The following is a 26,670-nucleotide window of genomic DNA, read 5'->3' as shown; positions in this document are numbered from 1 at the left end:
TACGCATTTTTGTGTCATTTTTGTCTGCCTCTCGGTGGGGGCGGTAAGGGCCATTTTGAATGTGTTTTTGTACTAAATCGATTTATCATCTTTTCCACTTGCATTTATGACGTCTCGTGTATTTTGTTTATATCAATTTGTTTAACTGCATTTGATTCGCTACCCCCTTTTTTTTATCGTACAATTTGATATGTTTTATTTATGTGCATTTGTTCTTTTGCATTTCGTTGTCGTAGATTTATTTCATGTATTTGTGTAGGCTATGCCGGGGTTTTTGTTCCCTAGAAGGTTTCCCTGGTGTTACATGACGCATAGTAAATAAATTGAATTTTTGTTGTGTATTTTAAATGGGAATATTCAGCGGGTTTTGAGATACAGTCAGAGGTTTATCTTGGATAAACAAAACAGGAATTTCGGTTATTTAGCCACAGCCGTTGCCACACATTACAGTGACCTGAAGACCTACAGAAATACCATTAAGATTACTGGGTGCCCCTTGTGTACGGCTGTGCTTGAGTGCTTCTCGTACAGGTATTATTTTGTAATACCTACTCCAATTGTATCAATAGATTTGTCCATTGTAAACAGAAAGGAGCAACCTCGCAGCAAGTTTGAGAGGTTAAATGTGTCCATTCGGATATCCGTGTTGTGACCACATTACTACATCATCTGGCTTTTAGAGGTAAGTGTTGACACCCAAACTTGTGATAGATCATGTCTGATCAGATCTGTCACATTCTGTGGTGGTGTAAAATGCTTGCTTTTAACTAATACATTATCTTTAGGGCAAGATTTGAGTCATCGACAACCACAAACATATTAGAAAGGAAATGGTTGGATAGCATCACAATCAAGTGATTGGGAGGTATGTAAGGAGTTACGAAATGTAGGTTAGTTGCTAGAGTATACTGAAAGTACAAATAAACTTTTTTTCTTCCCAAACGAACCACAAAGTATAAATGGCCCATTACTTTCAAATGGTTACTAAGCAACAAATAGTTTATGTGAGATTATAAACAAATGAAAGCAGGAACATGATCTTATGATGGTAGATATTATTTGTTTGATCTGCATTTTATATTGTTCTTGTTATTGGTTTACTATTTTTACTATAACAATTCCTTTCTTTAATCTGATATGCGTTTGTCTCATTTATTTACTATTGTGGCTGATTCGCGATTTAGATAAACAGCGAGACCTCTGGTGGCGGCACGTTGTAATTACTATTGGTGGTATAAAATCGCCGTTTTGTTTATTTGAAATGGCGAAAGTAATCAATATTGTAGTTTTTACGGCTGTAAATGTAAGTAATAGTAGAGAAAAAATTGCATTTACAATCGATGTAATTATACCTACACCTTAAAGTGCAAGATTCACATTATAACACGTAACTTTCAAGAATTTTAAATGTGATCAGTGCAATTATGCAACCAACAATAAGGATGATTTAAGAAATTGTTGTCGTAACGCATGTTTTCTGTCTTTAATTGTGAACGGCACAATTAGACAACCGATAATAAGGAAAAGTTAAAGAATCATCGTCTAACGCGTAACATTTCCGCATTCTTCAATTGTGAACAGTGCAATTACCAAAAAAAATACGTCATTCTTTGACACACTCTGTGACGACGAACTTTGGGCTCGCACACAGTCGGTGATCTTTCGAAATTAAATATCAATTAGTAAAATAATAATAATAATAATTCATTATTACTATTTCATCTCATTGCCTGATGTAGCTATCGGAAAAATATAAGATGGACATCCGACTTCCTGTCTTTTAAGCGCGCTCATTTTGATATAACTCTGGACGTTTTCTGCCGGTTTTTTCTACAACTCATTAAAAAGTCCCCAATTAAGCGCATTCAAAATTATTAATCCAATTAATACCTATTGTTAAGTGGAATTTTCCTGCGCAACAACTGTTGTCGTTATCTATACCCCGGCATGTCTGCAAGACTGATAAAGTGTGAACAACTCGATTTGGAACAGCTTAACAATTAATTAACGGCGCTGTTCAGCACAGCACATTTGATTTGATTTGTGAACAGTGTAATTGCGCTACTAACGATAAGCATAACTTAAAGTGGCTTTAAAGAATTGTTTAAAATTGTGATCAGTGTAATTGTCCCACGAATCGTAAGGCTGTTTTAAAGCATAATCGACGTAAGGGAATGTCGGCGAGTTGTTGTAAACCTGTACGAGTGAATGATAAATAAATTGTAATTGGAAAATAAAATTAATTGCGTGTAATTTAAAATTTAAGACACCCTCGAGTTCTTAAGAAAAAGGCCTTGCAGCCAGGTATAGGATAGGAATAACGGGTTCTATTTATTCTATCTATTTATTATTATTGCAACTTAAAAAACTATTGTTGGCTACTGAAAACATTGAGGATGATTTTTTTAGTTTTGCGGCTTAGTTTTTATGTGGTTTCGTAAATAGTTTGATTTTTTATGCTTTATATTTACTTTTCTTTTTGGATTCTCTGAAATTATTTTTAAGTTATTTTATGATAATTGTTTACAAGTTATATTATTCTCAGTTCTACTCAAATTTTAAAGACTGCCAGTAAATGTAATCCGTAATCTTTTCAGCTTTATTCTTTATTATTATATTGTTTGTTTTTCTTATTATAAATGACTGGCTCTAATTCTCTTTTCGCGGGTATATAATATGCAATACATGAGGGAGGTCTCACCACGGACGTTGTCTATGGGACCCCTAATATTTCTCAATGTGATTTATTTACAAGTTTAATTTTCTTTTTTTATTGTAAATCATGTTATTATATTGAGAAATAAACATATATTATATATTTTCAAGTCTCAAAAACGGCATCTGTAAATTCCACCATCAGCGCGTCTAATGTTAATCTGAATGGCGAGTAGCGTTAGGTGCTTTAATACCTTTTTTTTTTGTTTAGTGGCAACATTTAGTCCATACCTTTTCGGTACAGGTACTTTCATACTGATCAGTAAAGCAGATAATTAGAAAAGTTATATATTATATTTGGTCTGCTAAAATTAGTAACTTATAGATATTATAATTTTAGTTTCAACTATGGCCGCCGATTACGCCACTGTAGTTGTTAAAGTGGAATCAAAAGAAGAATATCTTGATGTGAAAGTGGAACCAAAACATGAAGAGCTGGATGTGAAAGTGGAACCAAAACAAGAGGAAGATATTGATTCGGCTATTCAGGAAATGGTTTATGTTAACATAGTTCCTCAAACCGTGAAGGAAGAAGATGATGACTTGAAATTTAAATGTGATCTGTGTAATTACGTTACAAATTTACAAGAAAATCTGGACAAACATTTGATAACGCACAGTACTCCAAAACATTTGAAATGTGATCAATGTAATTATTCTACAGACAAAAAGGCTAATTTAAAGTTTCATCTTCTTAGACACAAAACCACAAAGGAGCTCGCGTGTGAGCAATGCAATTATGCAACGAATGTAAAGCATCTACTCAAACAGCATATGTTAACTCATAGCAATTATAAACCATTTAAATGTGACCAATGCGATTATTCAACAAATAGAAAGAGTCACTTAAATCTACACCAGTTAGCCAAGCATGTCACATCGAAAGAGTTGAAGTGTTCCCAGTGCAATTTTGCAACAAACGTTAAGCCGTATTTCAAGAAACATTTATTAATACACAGTACTCATTTGAAGTGCGATCAATGTGACTATTTTACTGATCGCAAAGATAACTTTAGATTTCATCTTCTTATGCACAAGACTACAAAGGAACTCAAGTGTGATCAGTGCAATTACGAAACAAATGTAAAGACTCTACTCAAACAGCATATGTTAGTCCATAGCAACTACAAACCATTCAAATGTGACGAATGCGATTATTCATCACATAGAAATGATACATTAAAACGGCACCAGTTGTCAAAGCATGTGACAACTAAAGAACTGAAATGTCCCCAGTGCAATTTTGCAACAAACGTTAAACCGTACTTTAAGAAACATTTATTAGTACACAGTACTAATCTGAAATGCGATCAATGTAGCTTCACAACAACTTCACCCAGCAATTTAAAGGAGCATCTTTCATCACACAAATCAGAGGCAGACTTTAAGTGTGACCGTTGCGATTACACAACGCATGTAAAGTCACGAATTGCGCAACATATGAAATTAGTCCACCCCATCTTGAAAGACTTCAAGTGCAAGCACTGCAACTATGAAACAATCAGAATGGGACACCTAAAAATGCATATTTCAAAGCACCACGCCGTTCCCAAAGTTTTCCAATGCGATCAGTGCAGTTATGGATCAAAGATCAAAAAGGCGTTCGATAAGCACGTGTTAATGCATAGCCAATCGGATTGCTTGCAGTGCTACCACTGCGGCTATATCACGAATTCTAAGCGCGGTCTGAAGTGCCATCTTGTGTCGCACGCCCCTAAAAATCGTTTTAAGTGCGAGCAGTGCGATTTCACGACAGATCTGCCCGAACTTCTCGGACAACACATGCCCGCCCACAAGACGCACGAAAACTTCCAGTGCGACCACTGCGATTTCGTGACAACTTGGAACGAGCGTTTGAAGTTGCATCGTTTAACAAAGCATGGCATTTGCAAGGGATTTTTATCGTGAATGTTGAACTATTGATCTGGACAGCGGCGCAAACATTGAATTGAAGCGGAAGTGATAATTTCATACCCAGGCAACATTGGATATTCTTAGAATATTTTAACATCCTCGAATATTCCAAATATCCATAGAATATTCTATGAATGCATATTCCAAGGATATTCTGTTATAAAATTCCCTGGATGTATGAGGAATATTCGTTTTGTCACAATCATGTGTCAATTTCAGGATAAATCATTAGGAATATGGGATATGTTTTGTTTTTATAAGAGCGTTGCCCCTGAAACGCCTTATACCTACTGACCGATAAGTTAAATGATGTATGAGAATTGTATTATATACTACATACCTATTCTAATAACCTTATGAATGTGCTGTGAAAATTCATGCCGCCAAATTACATATGAAGTCTCGAGCATGTTCTAGGAATATTAACACGAATGGGTACCGGTTTTTTCAAGTTTTTGTTCAGAATATCCGAAATAGTATATATACTTCATATACATGGAAAAAACAGAAGTTTATTTTCAGAATATTCCAAGTGGAAATATATGCATCATGTAAATGGATAATATTGTAAGATATTCCCATTCGCATATAGGCACATATATATTGTAGGTATCTTTAATAAATGTCCTTTTTGAATATTCCCTGTATATTACAGAAATGTTCAATATTATCTGGGTAGATTTTTACATAATCAATTTATTTTAATGAGTATGATTTTGTGTAGCTACCAAAGCGATCTCATAATTTATTCATGAAAACATAATAACTAATCATTTATTGTATGGATTTAAGGGTGTAATCCAGTAGTACAACATTTATGCGAAAATAGTGCGATTTATATTTCGTCTCAATTCTGTAAAACATGAGATGAAAGACGGGGCTAATTTTTTTCGTGTAAATTATACATTTAAAAAGTATGCTACAGAACAAAATTTTAATATTTAAGAAAAAACTATTTTTTAGAGCACTGCCAATAAAAAGTGAACTTTTATAGGTAAAATGGCGTCAACACAAATTATTTTAAAAATCTCCCTGTAGCATACTCAGAAAAAACATTAGCAAACCACAGAGCTATCGACCATCCTTTCACATAAATTACAAAATATTTTAGACGAAATATTCATTCGAAATTTTTTACGAAAACTTGCAGGCCTGACTTCATTAGCGGCATTGTTGCGTTTATCGGGACTAATTTACAAATAGAAACCGGATTCATTAGAACGTATTATAATTCCATAATATACTGGGTAATAGAATTCACACGGAAAATGTGATTTATTTTTGGGTGAATTAAAAGTTTGCGTCTTTTCTGGCGTTTTTTGTAACACTCCTAACATTTTAGTGTGATAAAATTTTGAGATTATTTCCCTGTAGCATCCTTCGGAAAGAAATATAGTTTGCGTAAAAAGCGTTAGTTCTCATTTATTTTATGTTGTTCCCGAATTAGACGAAATTTTGAAACACCCCTAAAATTTCAGGGTGATACAAATTTGAGATTATTCCCATGTAGCATCCCTTCGGAAAGAGATATAATTTGCGTAAAAAGCGTTAGTTCTCATTTATTTTGTGTTGTTCCCGAATTAGACGATTTTTTGTAACACATCTAGAATATTAGTAAAAAAAATGCATTTTTTTAAAGATATCTAATTTATAGCCATAGGTACTTATTCGCTTACATGCGTTATTTTCCAGATAGGGTCAATACAGTTCATGGAGTAATTACTGGGTTAAAATATATATGTCTTATTAAAAACTGGGAAAAGTGAATTTATTCAGGATTAGCCGTTGTGACAATGATTTCCGTTTTCTAATCGATGTTTAATTATATATCCATATTCGTTACAATGACTAATGACCTGGGTAAATTAGCGTAATTACTTGTTTACTTTATACCTTTGATTATAAATCTATATTCAAAGCTTTATACAATGGTTGGGCAGGTAAATTCTTGAATCTTTGTTTATTCCTTACCATTTCATTACAAGTAAATATTATGCAACCCATCATACGTCAAATAGAATTAAAATTTAAGTGGAATACACCCTTAAGCTTCAATATGATCGTTTCCAAGAAGATGAAGAATGGGTGAATGTAGTTGATACATGATTTATCCTTTCAATTGTTCAATTTATCAGTTTGTCATTAAACAGCTTTATTTTGTAGATTAAACCCTTAATTTACCACAATATTTTCTAGTCTCAAAAAACGGTTCATCGCTTTAAAATTATAGTCGAATTTCACCTGTTACAATGACCCTTTACAAAACACACGCCATTTGCAAATTAGACTAGCGGCTCTATAGTGTTAATCTGAATCGCGGTATAGTCTACGGGCGGAAAATTGGGTACTTGCAACCATGTAAAAAAAAATTGTGAGAAAGGTAATTTGCCGGTACTTGAGGTACAGCCAGAGGCTGATTACTGACTAAACAAAACACGTTATTTAACCACAGTCGTATTATCAACCTATATAAATTCCGTACAGTTTGGACACTGGTACCCCCTTTTCCGGCCATACCTGTGTGCCTTTTGTACAGGTAGTGTGCCATACCTAAACTAAGTGTCATTCCTACCAATAGATTTATTTTTAGTGAATAGAAACAAATCGATCAGCCTCGCAGCGAGCTTCCATTCAGGTTTCTGTGCTGTTTCGATCAGCGACACTGCATTACTACAGCAACTGCCTTTTGGAAGTAATTGTTAATTCGGGTAGAGTATATCCTAATTCTAATACATAAAGTGCTTGCTTTTAACTGACATATTATCCTTAGACTATCGATTGGAGTCATCGAACGCCATTTGGATATCCAGAAGACTATTCGAACGAAAACTACAAGTGGATTAGAGCATTACAGTCAAGGAATTGGTAGGTGTTTAAGTAGGAGCTAGAAATATGGGATTAAGAATCGTTATCGCATGACAGAACAACCGCAGTCTATTTTACAATTGCAAAGAATAATGATAATAATAATATTTGTAATAGGTACAAATATGGGGCAGATAGATGCCATAAAATGCTTGAATTATGCAGATGATGCTACATAAGCTTGAATTTGGTATGATGCTCCTTCTGTTTTATACAAAAACGCTGGCCACAATTTAAAATGGTCTCCGGTTTTCCAAGATGGCGGCACATATTCACTGTCTTTCATATACCATGAAATTTGGTATGTAGTGCTCCTGTAAGGGTATTGTTTTATATAAAAACGGTGGCCACTAAATAAATTCAAGATGGCGGCACAGATCATGCAAGTATTAACTATTATTAGTGATAAGTAAAAACGGCAGCCATTTTTTTTAATGCCCAGCGTTTTCAAATAAAACAATATCCTTGTAGAAGCGTTCATACCAAATTTGATGGTAGTATCATTCGTTGAAATAAACCACTAATAATACTTATGCGGCCATTAATCAATCTATTGTGAAAATCAAGAATTTATTAGGTATTGTAATTTTAGTTCCAACTATGGCCGCCGATTACGCCGCTGTAATTGTTAAAGTGGAAACAAAAGAAGAAGAGCCTGACATGAAAGTAGAACCAAAACAAGAGGGGCCCGACGTGAAAGTGGAACCCATAGACGAAGATATCGATTCGTCTATGCAGGAAATGGTGCATGTCAACATAGTTCCTCAAAACGTGAAGGAAGAAGATGATATAAAATATGGTACAAACATTTTGAATTTAACGTTAAACTGCCTTAAATGTGATTACGTAACAAATTTAAAAGAAAATCTTGACGAACATTTGATAACACATGGTACTCCCAAACATTTAAAATGTGGTGATTGTAACTACTCTACAGACAAAAAGGCTCATTTAAAATGTCATCTTCTCATTCACAAATCTGCAAAGCAGCTTGCGTGTTATCAGTGTTATTATACAACAAGTGTAAAGAAACAACTCAAACGGCATATGTTAATCCATAGTAACCACAAACGATTTAAATGTGACCAGTGCGATTATTCATCACATAGAAATGATGTATTAAAACGCCATCAGTTAACAAAACATGTCGCATCTAAACAGTTAAAATGTTCCCAATGCAATTTTGCAACAAACGTTAAACCGTATTTCAAGGATCATTTATTAATACACACTACTCATTTGAAGTGCGATCAATGTGACTATTCTACAGATAGAAAGACTAACTTCAAACTTCATGTTCTTATGCACAAAACCGCAAAAGACTTTAAATGCGATCAGTGCAACTATGCAACAAATGTAAAAAGTAAACTCAAACAGCATATGTTAGTCCATAGCAACTACAAACCCTTTAAATGCGACCAATGCGATTATTCATCACATACGAATGCTATGTTAAAACAACATCGGTTAGCAAAACATGTCACAACTAAAGAATTGAAGTGTTCCCAGTGTAAATACGCAACAAACGTTAAACTGTATTTCAAGGAGCATTTATTAATACACAGTACTCATTTGAAGTGCGACCAATGTGACTATTCTACAAATCGAAAAGCTAGCTTGAGACTTCATCTTCTTATGCACAAAACCACAAAGGACCTTAAGTGTGATCAGTGCAGTTATGCGACAAATATAAAGAATCAACTCAGACAGCATATGTTGATCCATAGCAACCACAAACCGTTCAAATGTGACCAATGCGAGTATTCGTCACATAGAAATCACGCGTTAAAACTACATCAGTTAGCGAAACACGTCGCATCTAAAGGGTTGAAATGTCCCCAGTGCAATTTCGCAACGAACGTTAAATCGTATTTCAAGAAACATCTATTAATACACAGTACTCATTTGAAGTGCGATCAATGTGACTATTTTACTGATCGCAAAGATAACTTTAGATTTCATCTTCTTATGCACAAGACTACAAAGGAACTCAAGTGTGATCAGTGCAATTATGAAACAAATGTAAAGACTCTACTCAAACAGCATATGTTAGTCCATAGCAACTACAAACCATTTAAATGCGACGAATGCGATTATTCATCACATAGAAATGATACATTAAAACGACACCAGTTGTCAAAGCATGTGACAACTAAAGAACTGAAATGTCCCCAGTGCAATTTTGCAACAAACGTTAAACCGTACTTCAAGAAACATTTATTAGTACACAGTACTAATCTGAAGTGCGATCAATGTAGCTTCACAACAAATTCACCCATCAATTTAAAGGAGCATCTTTCATCACACAAATCAGAGGCAGACTTTAAGTGTGACCGTTGCGATTACACAACAAATGTAAAGTCACGAATTGCGCAACATATGAAATTAGTCCACCCCATCTTGAAAGACTACAAGTGCAAGCACTGCAACTATGAGACAATCAGAATGGGACACCTAAAAATGCATATTTCAAAGCACCACGCCGTTCCCAAAGTTTTCCAATGCGATCAGTGCAGTTATGGTTCAAAGATCAAAAAGGCGTTCGATAAGCACGTGTTAATGCATAGCCAATCGGATTGCTTGCAGTGCTACCACTGCGGCTATATCACGAATTCTAAGCGCGGTCTGAAGTGCCATCTTGTGTCGCACGCCCCTAAAAAACGTTTTAAGTGCGAGCAGTGCGATTTCACGACAGATCTGCCCGAACTTCTCGGACAACACATGCCCGCCCACAAGACGCACGAAAACTTCCAGTGCGACCACTGCGATTTCGTGACAAATTGGAACGAGCGTTTGAAGTTGCATCGTTTAACAAAGCATGGCATTTGCAAGGGATTTTTATCGTGAATGTTGAACTATGCGTCTGGACGGCGGCGCAAACATTGAATTGAAGCAGAAGTGATAATTTCATACCTAGGCAACATTGGATATTCTTAGAATATTCATGCTGGAATATTCCAAATCTATGAATATATACGTTTGTCTGGCATATTCCAAGGATATTCAGAAAGATAAACTGAGAATATTCTGTATGTTTATTTTCAGAATATCCCAAGTGGAAATATATGCATCATATAAATGGATAATATTGTAAGATATTCCCATTCGCATATACCTAGTGTACCTTACAAAGCACATATATATTTTAGGTAATATGTCCTTTGAATATTCCTGGTATATTACAGAAATATTCGCAATATTATCTGGGTAGATTTTTACATAATTTATTTTAATGAGTATGATTTTATCAATTTATTCATGAAAACAAACTAACTAGTCATTTATTGTATGGATTTAAGCTTCAATATGATCGTTTCAAAGAAGGGAAATATCTGCTATTTCAATTGTTCCACAATCAATATAAGTGCGAGCAGGCAATTGTATTGTTGAATTGTGTGAAACCTTTATATTGTGGGTTAGCGGTAAGATTCAAATTTTCAACTTCCTAAATTAAATGTTTTGAATAAATAAATAAATATAAATATATTTTGAGCTCAAAAGGGCGCTTCTGCCTTATCTGTAACATAACAACACAAAAAAGAGTCACCTTATGTCAATCTCGCCAAGATGACGCGGGTCCAGGTGAAAATGCGTAGGTATAATAGGTAATATCCAGGTAGATATGTATAATATCAGAAAAGTAGTCTAGAAGAGAAAACTTTGAGGGGAGATAAAGCCCTAAAAAGATATACGTATTAGGAATAGTACTGCATCATAACACCTTAATGGTACATAGCTAGCTCCAACTAATCAATTTCACTGTTACAAAGACACTCCCAACTACACACGCCACTTGTAAATTAGACTAGGGGCTCTATAGTGTTAATCTAAATTGCGGTATAGTCTACGGGCGGAAAATTGGCATCCACCATGTAAAAAAAAGTATAAGAATGGTAATTTGCCGGTACTTGAGGTACAGCCAGAGACCGATGTCGACTAAACAAAACAAGAATTCAGGTTATTGAACCACAGTCATTGCATTTCACATAAAAGTTTGGGCACTGGTACCTCCCTTCTTCGGCTTTGCCCGAGTGCCTTTTGTACAGGTAGTGTGCCATACGTAAACTAAGTGTCATTCCTACCAATAGATTTATTTTTAGTGAATAGAAACAAAACAATCAGCCTCGCAGCGAGCTTCCATTCGGATTTCTGTGTTCCGATCATCGACACTGCAGTACTACAGCAACTGCCTTTTAGAAGTAAGTGTTAATTTGGGTAAAGTATATTCTAATACATAAAGTGCTTGCTTTTAACTGACACATATTATCCTTAGACTATCGATTGCAGGAGTCATCGAACGACATTTGGATTTCCAGAAGGTTATTAGAACGGAAACTACAAGTGGATTAGAGCATTACAGTCAAGGAATTGGTAGGTATTTAAGTAGGAGCTAGAAATGTGGGATTAAGAATCGTTATCGCATGACAGAACAACCGCCGTCTATTTTACAATTGCAAAGAATAGGTTTATATCTTGATACATAATGATAATAATAATATTTGCAATAGGTACAAATATGGGGCAGATAGATGCCATAAAATGCTTGAATTATGCAGATGATGCTACATAAGCTTGAATTTGGTATGATGCTCCTTCTGTTTTATGCAAAAACGCTGGCCACTTAGGAAATTTAAAATGGTCTCTGGTTTCCCAAGATGGCGGCACATATTCACTGTCATTCATATACCATGAAATTTGGTATGTAGTGCTCCTGTAAGGGTATTGTTTTATATAAAAACGGTGGCCACTAAATAAATTCAAGATGGCGGCACAGATCATGCAAGTATTAACTATTATTAGTGATAAGTAAAAACGGCAGCCATTTTTTTTTAATGCCCAGCGTTTTCAAATAAAACAATATCCTTGTAGAAGCGTTCATACCAAATTTTATGGTATTCGTTGAAATAAAACACTAATAATATTTATGCCGCCATTAATCAATCTATTGTGAAAATCAAGAACTTATTAGGTATTATAATTTTAGTTCCACTATGGCCGCCGATTACGCCGCTGTAATTGTTAAAGTGGAAACAAAAGAAGAAGAGCCTGACATGAAAGTAGAACCAAAACAAGAGGGGCCCGACGTGAAAGTGGAACCCATAGACGAAGATATCGATTTGTCTATGCAGGAAATGGTGCATGTCAACATAGTTCCTCAAACCGTGAAGGAAGAAGATGATTTAAAATATGGTACAAACATTTTGAATTTAACGTTAAACTGCCTTAAATGTGATTACGTAACAAATTTAAAAGAAAATCTTGACGAACATTTGATAACACATGGTACTCCCAAACATTTAAAATGTGGTGATTGTAACTACTCTACAAACAAAAAGGCTCGTTTAAAATGTCATCTTCTTATGCACAAAACCACAAAGGACCTTAAGTGTGGTCAGTGCAGTTATGCGACAAATATAAAGAATCTACTCAGACAGCATATGCTGATCCATCGCAACCACAAACCGTTCAAATGTGACCAATGCGAGTATTCGTCACATAGAAATCCCGCGTTAAAACTACATCAGTTAGCGAAACACGTCGCATCTAAAGGGTTGAAATGTCCCCAGTGCAATTTCGCAACGAACGATAAATCGTATTTGAAGAAACATCTATTAATACACACTACTCATTTGAAGTGCGATCAATGTGACTATTCTACAAATAGAACGAGTAACTTCAAACTTCATGTTCTTATGCACAAAACCACAAAAGACTTTAAATGCGATCAGTGCAACTATGCAACAAATGTAAAGACTCGACTCATACAGCATATGTTAGTCCATAGCAACTACAAACCCTTTAAATGTGACCAATGCGATTATTCATCACATAGGAATGCTATGTTAAAACAACATCGGTTAGCAAAACATGTCACAACTAAAGAATTGAAGTGTTCCCATTGTAAATACGCAACAAACGTTAAACTGTTTTTCAAGGAGCATTTATTAAAACACAGTACTCATTTGAAGTGCGATCAATGTGACTATTTTACTGATCGCAAAGGTAACTTTAGATTTCATCTTCTTATGCACAAGACTACAAAGGAACTCAAGTGTGATCAGTGCAATTATGAAACAAATGTAAAGACTCTACTCATACAGCATATGTTGGTCCATAGCAACTACAAACCATTCAAATGTGACGAATGCGATTATTCATCATGTAGAAATTCTACATTAAAACGACACCAGTTGTCAAAGCATGTCACAACTAAAGAACTGATATGTCCCCAGTGCAATTTCGCAACGAACGTTAAATCGTATTTCAAGAAACATCTATTAAAACACAGTACTCATTTGAAGTGCGATCAATGTGACTATTTTACTGATCGCAAAGATAACTTTAGATTTCATCTTCTTATGCACAAGACTACAAAGGAACTCAAGTGTGATCAGTGCAATTATGAAACAAATGTAAAGACTCTACTCATACAGCATATGTTGGTCCATAGCAACTACAAACCATTCAAATGTGACGAATGCGATTATTCATCACGTACAAATTCTACATTAAAACAACACCAGTTGTCAAAGCATGTCACAACTAAAGAACTGATATGTCCCCAGTGCAATTTCGCAACGAACGTTAAATCGTATTTCAAGAAACATCTATTAACACACAGCACTCACTTGATGTGCGATCAATGTAGCTACACAACGAATCGGCAAAGCAACCTAAGGGAGCATCTTTTATCCCACAAACCAACAAAGGACTTTAAGTGTGACCGATGCGATTTCGCAACTAATGTAAAGCAGCGACTTGTTAAACATATTAAATCGTTGCACCCCTAGGATGTGCATCCAATCGCAAAGGGACGTCTGAAAATCCACAATTTACAACGCCACGCCGATTTGAAATGAAACAAAATGACTAATCACTTATTATTGTATATTACTATTGTATGCTTCAATATTATCATTGCCTTTTTTTTAACTATTTGTAATTTAGATACAAAATGGAAGACCATGTTTGTCCTCACATTTTTCCTCGGATCTTTCTTGTTATCGGCACGGCACTGCTTCCTTATACGACCATACTTGTCACAGTTGTGACATTTAAATGGGAAACGATAGTTGCCACCTTGACGACTAATAGCAGCAAACGTTGCCGACTCACCTTGGGCTGTCATCTGTCTGCCTCACTCTTCTTCTGCAGCAACTTTTCTTTTAACTATCCAAGGTGATTCGCAATTCAGATTAACAATGAGACCTCTGGTGGCAGCACATTGTAATTACTATTGGTGGTATAAGGTCGCCATTTTGTTTATTTGCAATTGTCAAATAATAATATTTATCAGTTTTTAAATACAAAATCGTCGTCGTATCAATATTTCCCCAGTTTTTAATTGTGAACGGTGCAATTACACAACAAAAAAATAGGAGACGCTATTTTTTGGCCGTTTTGAATAACGTTCTCTCAGTGTAATTACGCTATAATTAATAACGTGGGGTTATAAAGCGTCACCTGTCACAATTTCAATAAAATTTGATTTGTGATCGGTGTTCGCGGCTTACGGATCACGGTATTCATAACTTAAAACCGGCATATCCACATTCAAGGATGCTACGTGCACCCTGTACGATTAGGTATGTCAGGAATAGTAATGGTGTTTTATAGCATAATCGACGTAAGGGAATGTCGGCGAGTTGTAAAGTTGTACGAGTGCGCTAGAAATTTGTATTTTGAAATTCGCATTAATACGACGACGACCGCCACTTCTGAATCTCTTATTCCGTAATTTCTTTTGTAATTCTAAACCCTTTTTAGTGGGCTTCTTGTTAAACGTGTCGAAGATTGCTTTTGCGTTGAAAATGTGACAAAATGAGAATGCGAGTTCACCGGTACAGCCAGAGGTTGAACAAAAATTCGGGTTATTTAGCCACAGCCGTTGCCACACGCAGTGACCTGAAGACCTACAAAAATACCATTAAGATTACTACTGGTGCCCCTTGTGTACGGCTGTGCTTGAGTGCTCTTCTTACAGGTAGTTTGTAACACCCCAAAGTGTCAATTGTATCAATAGATTTGTTCCTAGTGAATCGAAAGGATCAGCCTTCTGAGTTTGAAACATTAAATGTGTCCATTCTGTGTTCCGACTGCATTACTGCCTTTTAGTAGTAAGTGTTGACACCCAAGTTTGTGATAGAGGATGACTGATCGGATCTGTCACATTATTATTACTAATACATTATCTTTAGGGCAAGAGTGGAGTCATCGCCTACCACAAACATATTAGAAAGGAAACTGGGGTGGAGATTACAGCATCACAATCGAGTGATTGGTAGGTATTTAAGGAGTTACCAGTAGGATTAGTCGGTATCTTGACACAAACTTAACGATACTAGCTAGTACCTTCAATTAGTTTCGCTGCACCTCAATATATATTTCTTTCTTTAGCTCTATTGAATTTGGATCCAGCTACTGTCTTTATCTATCAGCAAATCATTATTTCTGCTTCTTGTTTCTGTTTTCCTTTTGTACTTTTTTTTACTTCAACCATCTTTACTCCCTTCCATATATTCATAGTCAATGGTGGCATTTAACCAGTTCTGGATATTAATTTTCATTTCCCATTTTGATTTTGTAGCAGTGGTTTTTTTTGGGCTATACAGGGTGGGCCATTAGTGTGTGAGTGGACGATTGTGGGTTTAAAATTCATTGTCGGGGAACTTTGAAGGTACTCTTAAGATTACAACCTAAAAATATTTTCAACGAAATTGTTATATTTTTTTTAAAAATTAATTTTATGTTTTTGATCTGACATTTATATTGTTCAAAGTTTTTATACATATTTACTACTACATTTGTTTTCTTTAATCTGATGTAGGTATGTTTCTTTGTTACTTCAGTTGTTTTAGTGCTTGATTCGTTTTTTCTGCTCGCATATAGTGATCACTACCTAAAGAAGATTCAAGAAATATACCTAATTACAAGTATTGTCTCTCAAAATCAGGAACTTATTAGGTATTATGATTTTAGTTCCAACTATGGCCGCCGATTACGCCGCTGTAGTTGTTAAAGTGGAATCAAAAAAAGAAGAGCCTAACTTAAAAGTGGAACCAAAAGAAGAAGATGATATCAATTTGTCTTTGGAGGAAATGGTTTATGTCAACATTGCTCCTCAAACCGTGAAGGAAGAAGATGACGTGCATTTAACGTCAATTGACTTTAAATGTGATCTCTGCAATTACGTAACAAATTTAAAAGAAAATCTGGACAAACATTTGATAACACACAGTACTTCCAAACCTTTTAAATGTGAACATTGTGACTATTCCACAGAAAGAAAGGGCAACTTAAAACTTCATCTGCTTAGGCACAAAACTACAAAGGACCTTACGTGTGATCAGTGCAATTATGCAACAAATGTAAAGCAACTACTCAAACAGCATAAGTTAATCCATAGCGACTACAAACCATTCAAGTGTGGCCAATGCGATTATTCAACAAATCGAAAGAATCACTTAAATCTACATCAGTTAGCGAAGCATGCCACATCCACAGAGTTCAAATGTTCACCCTGCAATTTTGCAACAAACGTTAAGCCGTATTTCAAGAAACATTTATTAATGCACAGTACTAATTTAAATTGCGATAAATGTAGCTACACAACTAAAAGAAAAAGCAACTTAATGAAGCATCTTTTATCACACAAATCAACAAAAGACTTTCAATGTGACCATTGCGATTTTGCAACTAATGTAAAGTCACGACTTGTACCACATATTAAATCGGGGCACTCCTCGAAAGTCCACAACTATGAAGCAACCACAAAGGGACATCTGAAGTGTTCTCAGTGCAATTTCGCAACAAATGCTGAACCGTATTTCAAGCAACATCTATTAATACACAATACATATTTGATGTGCGATCAGTGTAGTTACACAACGAATAGACAAAGCAGCTTAAGGGGGCATCTTTTAACACACAAATCAACAAAAGACTTTAAATGTGACAAATGCGATTATGCAACTAATATAAGTAGGTACCGACTTGCAAAACATAGTGAATCAATGCACCCCTTGAAAGACTTCAAGTGCGACCACTGCAACTACGCAGGAAGCACAAAGGGACATCTGAAAGTCCACACTTTACAACACCACGCCGGCGTTTGAGTCAAACAAAATGACTAATTATTAATCGTATGGATTTAAGGTTTGTCGCCGTATGATTGTATTGTTTTTGCTCAAATAAATTTCAAAACGATTCCATTCCTTTCACATTTGTGAAAACTAACAGTCCTACATTGAGATACATTGTTAATTTGCCCGACCTTTTCCAGTCCAGGAGGTATCTGAGGGTCATGGATACGGTAACGTTAGACTAAAGTTGTATTTCAAGGCTAAGTACTTTTACACTCGGGCAATTACCTCTCCATGGATGAAACAGTTAAAGGCAATCAAAAAAAGGAAAATTCATACACACGGAATTGAAGTCTCTAATCAATCTAAATGAGTTTAAACATAGAGTGATAGAGTAAACATTAACAACTGGCCAATCTCGAACAAATCAAAATAATGTTCTGCCCTTATTGCTGTCATTGTTACGTTTGTTGATAAGTTTGGCAAGCTTGTACTGTATGTCCATAAGCACCATACTGCATCTGGAGGTGCGAACGCGCTATAGGGGCACAATACAAGTATGTGTATTTAGATACTCAAATAATGTCGCAACACTGGATCTTGGATCACGATGAAGGTTACTAGATGCGTATGTGAGCCACAGCCACACCTCCATCTTGAATTTTTATTTTACAAGTGCTAACCTTATTTTTGTTGTGAAAGTGATCGTTTGAGTTGTAACTGAGTAAAAGAATCTTCGTAACGCGTTAGAAACTTGGTATGGGAGATCATTTTCACCAGGCCTCTTCTCAGAAATCGAAGAATCGCCAAATTTATGTATTAATAGTAGCTTAATATTTCTAATCTTTCTCCTTTTAAACATTACAGTTTCGATTATGTCGTCGGATGACACTTTAATGGTGAAAGTAGAACCAAAACACGAATATGTCGAATTGGAACCGAAACAAGAGGAAGGGGTTGATGCAGAGGCAGAAGATATCGACCCGTTGGGTCATGTGAATTCAGAAATGGACATGGTTCTGCCAGTGTTCAAAGAAGAAAATGGCGAGATTGAAATTAGGCAAGATCATCTTTTAAAGGGGGAAACTTTTGTGGCGTATAAATGTCAACGTTGCGATTACATCACAAATTTAATTGAGGACTTTAACTTACATTGTTTAACACACAACATTTTCAAGTGTGATCAGTGCGATTACACGACAGACTTAAAGCGGTTACTTCAGCAGCACAACTCGATTCATATTCGCAAAGAGACTTATAACATGTATTTGACTATGCACATTTTAAAAAAGCATACAGTGCCAGAAGTAACACACACTGCCAAGCGTTTGAAATGCCATCACTGTGGTTATACATCCAACAGAGAAAGCTATTTCAAGCTCCATCTCTTGTCGCACAGGCCAACGAAAGAATTGAAATGCTTGCATTGCAACTTTGCAACGAACATAAAGTACAGACTCAGACAGCACATGTCCGTACACAGCACAAAAAACTTCAAATGTACCCAATGCGACTATGCAGCAACTCGCAAGGAATATTTGAAGTTGCACTGCTTATCAAAGCATGTCACTTCGAAACAGTTCAATTGTGACAAGTGCAATTTTGCTACAAATCTAAGGGACAGCCTTAACAAGCATGTAGTAAAACACAATCCCAAACATTTCAAATGCGAACACTGCAAATTCGCAACTAACAGATCGGAGTACCTCAAGACCCACGCTTTGTCACACAAAACCACCAAAGACTTAAAATGTTTCCACTGCAACTTCGAAACAAACGTAAAGTCGACACTCAGAAACCACATGTCCGTACATAGCACTTTGAAGAACTTCAAGTGCGACCATTGCAACTACGCGTCATCGAGAAAGGATATCCTCAAGTTGCACTGTTTGGCAAAACATGCCACTTTTAAAAAATTGAAGTGCGACAAATGCGCGTACGCGACAAATTTGAAAAGGTGCTTCAACAACCATGTGTTAAGACACAATCCCAAACATTTGAAATGTGACAGTTGCAAATACGCAACAAATAAAGAACACAATTTTAAGGTTCATCTTGTGTCGCACCAAAGTGCAAAGAAGATTCAATGAGTCCAATGCGACAAGTACACGGAAAAATCATGTACAGCATGTATTGGTACACAGACAAAGGTGATATATGAAAAAATACCTAAGAAAAAAGTAGGCGTCAAACAATCGCATGGTTACTGATTACTATAGGTAAATTTTTTTTTTAAATATATAATATTTAATTCTTAAATAAATAATTCAAAATATATTATGTTAGTAAATAAAAAATTTCTCCCATTCCAATGCCTCGCGGTAATGTTCCCAAAACACGCATTAAAAGGAATCTGTAATCGTACCTATATTAATTTTGGTCTCTACACTTCTAGAATATGTAAATTTGTCCATTCTTTTTTGTTTTTGTCCATGATACAAGGGTCTTGTACAATGTTGGTTAAGTGAATGCGCATTCTCCTGTAGGTTACAACAAAAAGGGCGGCGGTAAGAAGTAAAACCTTTGTTTTGAACTGTTAATGCCTCTAAAATAAGTATTATTACAACGCATGTTTTAGGGCGTCCAATGGAACTTTCAAGCGTGAGCTCGAAACACTTCAACTAGACTACCAGCCTCCAGATCTAATGTGCTGTTTCCAAGGCTTCAAAACCTCAGGCCTGCAAGGTATCAAATGTTGAAGGTTTTTTCCGAGGCCAAGAGTGCTTATCCTTCCCTATATAACCGTCTGTACTCTCATCGATCTTTTACTACAAATGGCAATGGAAGTAGGTAGAGTGTACTGGGGGATATTCCATACCGCCCTAGCCCCCCCCCCCCCTCGGTGCTACATATTCTTAGGAGAAGAGGATATGATCATTTTTTCACAATAATCCCACCTTGGGATTCCTCAAGGCCAAGGATTTTGTGGATGTTATGTTACCAGGCGATCTGGGGGATATTCAATACCCCCCAGTAAATTCAGTGGCAAAGAAAATCTCGATAAAAGGTTGTGTGCGCTAATAGGTGATAGCGAACGCTTAATTGTAGCGTAATTGCACTGATAGCAGTAATAGAAAATACCCAGCGGAGTCCTATTTTTTGTCGTGTAATTGCACTGTTTACAATTAAAGACTTTGGAAATATTATGCGTTAAACGACAATTTCTTAAATTATCGTTATTGATGGTTGCATAATTACACTAATCCAAGCGACGTTTTAAATTTCTTGAAAGTAACGTGATAAATTGTGACGTTATAAACTATCCTTGCTCTTTAAAGTGCAAATGAAATTTGTTCAAGTAATGGCCATTGTAAATAAACAAAATGGCGGTTTTATACTACCAATATTGTATGCACGTGGTTTTGTTGATACACCCTATACGTTTCAGGTGTATTCTAACCTCAATTTTTGAACAGTGAACGTTCAATGCTTTTAGTAGTTCTTTAATTAAATGTAACACTATAATTGTTCGTATTTTAACATGAATTGAATTCCAAGTGTGGTTAAGGTACTCTAATTATCCTCATCAGAAAAGAATGGCCACATCAGAACCGCCGAAACGACAACTTACCCCCGAAGAATGGCTAAGTTTAACCAACTACTTCGTAGGTAACAATTACAGGTATAGAGAAAATATAATAATACCAAAATCGCTCGGTCCCATTAAAATAAAAACCAACGAGGAGAAGATGGTCGAGAGTGTCTTTGAAAGTTGCCCGTTTAAATCGGCAATGAGCTGCGTAATAGGTACGAAAATGCACCCCGCCGAACTCTTGACAACCGAATTTTGCAGGCTACGGTCTGGGAGCGGCGATCGGTCTATTCTCGTCCAGTATCGGACCGACGCCGATGAACGCCGAGCAGCAGACGGTACGCGAGGTCTTCCGCGAGATGAAGACCACGACGTTAAGCTACGCCAAGAATTTCGCCGTGATCGGCGCTCTGTTCTCGGCCGTCGAGTGCGCCATCGAATCCGTGCGTAAGTCGATGCTCGAACGAGATAATTATCCGTGTTTTTTCAGGCACGAGGAAAATCAGATTGGAAAAACGGAACTTATGCCGGTGGGGTGACCGGGGGATTAATCGGATTGAGGGCGGGCGTCAAGGCGGGTGTAGTCGGTGCGGCGGGCTTTGCCGCGTTCTCCACTGCGATTGATTATTATATGCACTCTAGATAGAAGTAGATTTTTTCAGGTGTCCCAAAATGGGCATGGATGCCTTTTGGATCGCGAAATGCCCCTCGTAACTTCACACCTCTGAATCAACCCATCTTATTCTATTTATTCAATTGTATATACTTTCCCACAATTCTTTTATGATGGAAAAGGACTCTGAAATTGCCCTTTTGAGGGTTACATGGTTTTTTTAGATTGATGATTATTATGTTTTTTTTCCTCAATAAATGGCTATTATTATTTCATTATTAAATTTAGGAATTATGTTTGTTGCAATTTGTTTTAGTGTATAAGTGGGTAGGTGTCCCAAAATGGGCATGGATGTCTTTTGGATCGAAAAATGCCCCACGTAACTTCACACCTCTGGATCAACCCATCTTATTTTATTTATTTAATTGTTTATACTTTCCCACGATTCTTTTATGATGGAAAAGGACTCTGAAATTGCCCTTTTGAGGGTTACATGTTTTTTTAGATTGATGATTATTATGTTTTTTTTGTTTTCCTCAATAAATGGCGATTATTATATACAATTAAATTTAGGAATTAGGTATGTTTGTTGCAATTTATTGGTAGTGCATACGTCGGTAGGCGTCCCGAAATGGGCATGGATGCCTTTTGGATCGCAAAATGCCCCACGTAACCACCTCGGGATCAATCCATCTTATTCAATTGTATACTTTCCCACGATTCTTTTATGATTGAAAAGGTGGGAAGCGAATTTCGTACTGAAATTGCCCTTTTGAGGGTTACATGTTTTTTTTAGATTGATGATTATTGTTTTTTTTTTGTTTTCCTCAATAAATGGCTATTATTATATGTCATTAAATTTAGGAATTATGTTTGTTGCAATTTATTGCTAGTGTATACGTCGGTAGGCGTCCCGAAATGGGCATGGATGCCTTTTGGATCGCAAAATGCCCCACGTAACCACCTCGGGATCAATCCATCTTATTCAATTGTATACTTTCCCACGATTCTTTTATGATTGAAAAGGTGGGAAGCGAATTTCGTACTGAAATTGCCCTTTTGAGGGTTACATGTTTTTTTTAGATTGATGATTATTGTTTTTTTTTTGTTTTCCTCAATAAATGGCTATTATTATATGTCATTAAATTTAGGAATTATGTTTGTTGCAATTTATTGCTAGTGTATACGTCGGTAGGCGTCCCGAAATGGGCATGGATGCCTTTTGGATCGCAAAATGCCCCACGTAACCACCTCGGGATCAAACCATCTTATTCTATTTATTCAATTGTATATACTTTCCCACAATTCTTTTATCATGGAAAAGGGCTCTGAAATTGCCCTTTTGAAGGTTACATGTTGTTTTAGATTGATGATTTTTGTTTTCCTCAATAAATGACTATTATTATTATAATTTCGTTTATTGATTTTTATTATTATTGTTATGTATTAAGAGACATATTTAGGTTAATTTTTGCTTGTTTGAAAGCGATTGATACACGTGATTGCTGTCCATATTTGGATTATGTGCGCTTTAATAAATTCTTACTACGAAATCGTTCGGGGTCCAAGGTGCAAAACATTCCGTTGCGCCAGATTTGTGGTAAAAAGCAATTTATTAATCAAAAATTGACAGTTAGTGAAAATTTCAACGCATCCATAAAAGTAAGTTCCTTTGAATTGTTGTATTGTATAAGTTCGAGTTCGGAGCTTTGCTTTTAAACGTTTGCGGGCAGGGAGGCTACGCTCTCATCGGTTATGGTCGTTTTGTCTAATTAGTGGCACGTTTTATTTTGCTGCCGGATGCTTTTGCTACCTCAGAAAGGTGCGCACCAGATATCTCTTTAAAATAACGAATCCAAGTGTAATACTTGACAACTAAAAAATCCAAGACTAGTCTCGCTCCTGCAAGTTCATCAGAATTTGGCAGTATAAATATAACATTTTGATTGAATACACGAAATAGAATGTTTTTTATCACGTCCAGTTATCCATGGAACTTGGCGGTGCGTTTTTCAGCGCAAATGGCATCTTTCTGTACCTGCATATGCCCCCCTTGCGGTTTTATCTCTATCATTTGAACCGTTGACTTCCCATTAACCAGCTTAAAGATCCTATGTTGTCATTATTGGGGCTTGGGCGACGTGGTATCATCGATCCGTGGATAGCTATATCAGGGATAGAGTTTCCTTTGTTTCACCATATCTACAATTAGATAGTGTATCGTCTTCTGTGTGGGTGTGACAGGGGTCTTATCGAGGTGACCAGAGATAAAAAAATGTATAAATGAAGTTTATTTTGTAATAAAATAGTCATTTAACGTTACAAAATTGTTCAAAAAATATATATAGAATACTAACAGTATCTGTACATTTCCTTAAATCTACGTTGAGCTTCATCTACAGATATGTAAGTACAACAACGTGGGAGTTTTATATACAGATCACCTGAATGAACCAATCAACTTCAATTATTGGACCATGGAGTTTATGTAATGAGGCGTTAATGAAAAATATTAAATAATTAACTTAACTAATTTGTTCTATGTCCTGGTGTGATTGGTGGTGTTGTCCCAGGCCCACTGCGGAAATTCGCCCAGGTCCGTGTAGACGACCGGGGCGAGTAGCGGAAATATAACTAGTAAAACGACAAATGCGATTATGTTAACGCCTATGCCGACGATTATCATTTGTTTGGTTGGAATATTGCATGCGGCGGATGCGATCGCGTTCGGCGGCGTGCCGACGGGCAGACAGAAGGCGTGCGAGCACGCCAGACCGGCGGGCATCATCAGGTAGAGCGGGTGCACGCCTATGTCCCGCGAGAGTTCGGCGAGCACCTGCAGTATGACGTTGGCGACGGCGACGTTGCTGGAGAATTCGGTTAGGATCGAGGCGAGAAGCGTCGAAACGGCCATTGTTCCGAACTTGCCGAGCACGCGCAGGCCGCCGAGCTGCGAGGCGACGAGTTTGCCCATTTTTGTTTGCTGCGAGCCTTCGGCCAAGGCGAACGCGCCGCCCAGCAGAAAGATAATGCCCCAGGGTAGCTTCTGTTGGACCACCTTCCAGGTGACTAAGGGAGGCGACGGCTCGGTCGGTCTCGCGTTCTTGTTACGCCTGAAGATGTTGACGAAGTCCGACTTCGATGGCAGTATAAACAGCAGCATCACCACGATCATAGCGGCGGTGGCATCTTTCACCTGGATTTAAGGCTTAGTTAAGTGGGGGAGAAGCAAACGTAATAAATACCTTAGTGTTGGTGATAAGCGTAGGCCATCCCCGAATGAACTGGGGCTGTCGGAAGAACCACAAGAGGACGGCGATGCCGAAGAGGATCGCGACGGAAATTTCGTGGAATGTCATCGGGCCCATCTCGACCATTTTCTGACGGATCACCTTCTGCGCGACGTACTCGCCCTGCTTGCCGACGCGTATGCACTGCGCGTCCTTCGATTTCGGCCTGAACAGTCCCAAGTAAAAGACTTGGAGCCACAGCCACGTCAGCGCCATTGTTATTAGCATAATTGGCACGTTCAGAAATATCCAGTGCGTGAAGATTAGGCCCTCGCTTTCGCTGAAGAATCGCTCGTAGATTCCTGAAAATATTTCCGTTTGCATTTTCAAAAACTGTGAAATAAAAAATACAGGGTGTTTAAAAAATTTTTGAGTCTCCTGACGACAGTAACACAACGTGACAAATGTCAATGGACTTGTACACATATGCACAGGGTGTTTCAAAAATAACCTACTCACCTTTAAAAGTGAGATTAGTCCCACTTCCTACAATAGTACCAAGGCCGCCAATTGTGGAAGCATAGGCCACCCCTAGGAAATAGCTGATGGTAACTTTGCTCGGCTGCAATTTCTCGTCGGGCTTCGGTTTCGTTTCGGTGGGCTCGTCCTCGTTTTCGTTCTCCGGATGAATGTACATCTTACCGATACCCTGACTTTCCAGTTCCTTGAGGGTGGCGTCGATGATCGGGCACATCATCGCGACGGCCGCCGTGTTCGAGATCCACATCGAGACGAACATCGTGACCGTGATCAGGCCGAAGTGCAACCGTCTCGGACTGCACCCGACGAGCAGGATCGTGGCCAACGCGAGGCGTCGGTGGAGGTTGCAGTGCTCGACGGCGATGGCGATTATTAGGCCGCCGATGAACATCATGTTCGTCTCCTTCAGGTAGGCCAGGGAGGTCGCCTCCGAGTCGAGTATACCCATCAGGGGAAAGAGCACCATCGGAATTAAAGCGGTCACCGGTAACGGCAGACACTCGGTCACCCAGAAGCCGGCCATTACGATTACGACGTAAAGGCAGCGCATGTCGGGCGTGTTGTGCATTATGAAGACCGGTAGGAGGATTAGGGGGAAGAACACGATGAAGAGGGTCCGCCAGTAGATGGCCAACGCCTCCCGGAGTAACACCAGTTTGCTCGTCATTGTGTCGGATTCTGACTGGAATTGAAAGTATGATTATTCGTAGTCATAAACAAAACAGCACACATCTTATTCTACCTGCATTTGACTTTTTTGTACCGAATAATGAAAATGTTAAAAATCGGGCGCCGCCAACAGGGACAACGGACTTGATTGCGGAGGCAACGTTGCTATAGTTCGATTTGCCAGTTAATTTGTAATGCTCTAGCACGCTTGGATGGGGTGAATCATACCCTGCCTGCTATTTTAAACTATGACCTCGTTCAAGACAGAATACCCTTATAAAGAAATTCGCTCCTAGTAAATTCGTACCCTGGAAAATTCGCACCCAAAGTCGTGGATAAATGGCCCAAAAAATTCGTAACGGAAAATTAGCTAACATTAACTCCTTTATCAAAAAATTCGCTCCTAGTGAATTAAAAAAAAAAATCTCCCCCGAACTCGACTAAAAGTGATCAGAAAAATTGCGCCCCAAGTGAACCTTAACAAAATTCCTTAATAATCCCCCCCCCCCC

The 26,670-nt window shown here is 37.3% G+C and overlaps 4 protein-coding genes across 5 annotated transcripts; 3 read left to right on the top strand and 1 right to left on the bottom strand.

The window, feature by feature from the left end:
• The first annotated feature begins 151 nt into the window (after positions 1-151).
• Positions 152-16,295, top strand: LOC116161776 (zinc finger protein 708-like). Of its 2 annotated transcripts, XM_031475239.1 has the most exons (11): positions 159-531; positions 589-682; positions 786-865; positions 7,220-7,337; positions 7,400-7,494; positions 8,087-11,540; positions 11,595-11,693; positions 11,768-11,865; positions 15,262-15,478; positions 15,530-15,611; positions 15,693-16,295. In XM_031475239.1, exon 6 carries the CDS (start codon positions 8,095-8,097, stop codon positions 10,339-10,341), a length of 2,247 nt encoding a protein of 748 aa, XP_031331099.1. In that variant the 5' UTR covers positions 159-531; positions 589-682; positions 786-865; positions 7,220-7,337; positions 7,400-7,494; positions 8,087-8,094; the 3' UTR covers positions 10,342-11,540; positions 11,595-11,693; positions 11,768-11,865; positions 15,262-15,478; positions 15,530-15,611; positions 15,693-16,295. The 2 variants fall into 2 exon arrangements, with proteins under 2 accessions (XP_031331101.1, XP_031331099.1); XM_031475241.1 differs by lacking the exons at positions 7,220-7,337; positions 7,400-7,494; positions 8,087-11,540; ... (3 more) ...; positions 15,530-15,611; positions 15,693-16,295 and adding an exon at positions 3,056-4,871 and having other exon boundaries at positions 152-531.
• LOC116162387 (zinc finger protein 64-like) lies at positions 12,486-19,666 on the top strand. The gene is made up of 3 exons (XM_031476004.1): positions 12,486-12,684; positions 16,474-16,731; positions 18,444-19,666. Exons 1-3 carry the CDS (start codon positions 12,486-12,488, stop codon positions 19,664-19,666), a joined length of 1,680 nt encoding a protein of 559 aa, XP_031331864.1.
• On the top strand, positions 18,206-22,867 carry LOC116161778 (mitochondrial import inner membrane translocase subunit Tim22). Its single transcript, XM_031475243.1, has 5 exons — positions 18,206-18,392; positions 18,444-19,795; positions 20,155-21,323; positions 21,370-21,551; positions 21,599-22,867. Exons 3-5 carry the CDS (start codon positions 21,113-21,115, stop codon positions 21,752-21,754), a joined length of 549 nt encoding a protein of 182 aa, XP_031331103.1. The 5' UTR covers positions 18,206-18,392; positions 18,444-19,795; positions 20,155-21,112; the 3' UTR covers positions 21,755-22,867.
• A 1,127-nt stretch (positions 22,868-23,994) lies between these two features.
• Positions 23,995-26,385, bottom strand: LOC116161777 (protein I'm not dead yet-like). Its single transcript, XM_031475242.1, has 3 exons — positions 25,471-26,385; positions 24,967-25,313; positions 23,995-24,917 (listed from the first exon to the last, which is right to left on the bottom strand). The coding sequence occupies exons 1-3, from the start codon at positions 26,156-26,158 to the stop codon at positions 24,261-24,263; spliced, it is 1,692 nt and encodes a 563-aa protein (XP_031331102.1). The 5' UTR covers positions 26,159-26,385; the 3' UTR covers positions 23,995-24,260.
• Positions 26,386-26,670: the final 285 nt, after the last annotated feature.

The sequence above is a fragment of the Photinus pyralis genome, unplaced genomic scaffold (assembly GCF_008802855.1).
Source record: "Photinus pyralis isolate 1611_PpyrPB1 unplaced genomic scaffold, Ppyr1.3 Ppyr1.4_LG10, whole genome shotgun sequence".
In the NCBI taxonomy this organism is placed as follows: domain Eukaryota; kingdom Metazoa; phylum Arthropoda; class Insecta; order Coleoptera; family Lampyridae; genus Photinus; species Photinus pyralis.
This window is presented reverse-complemented; position numbering and strand designations above follow the sequence as displayed.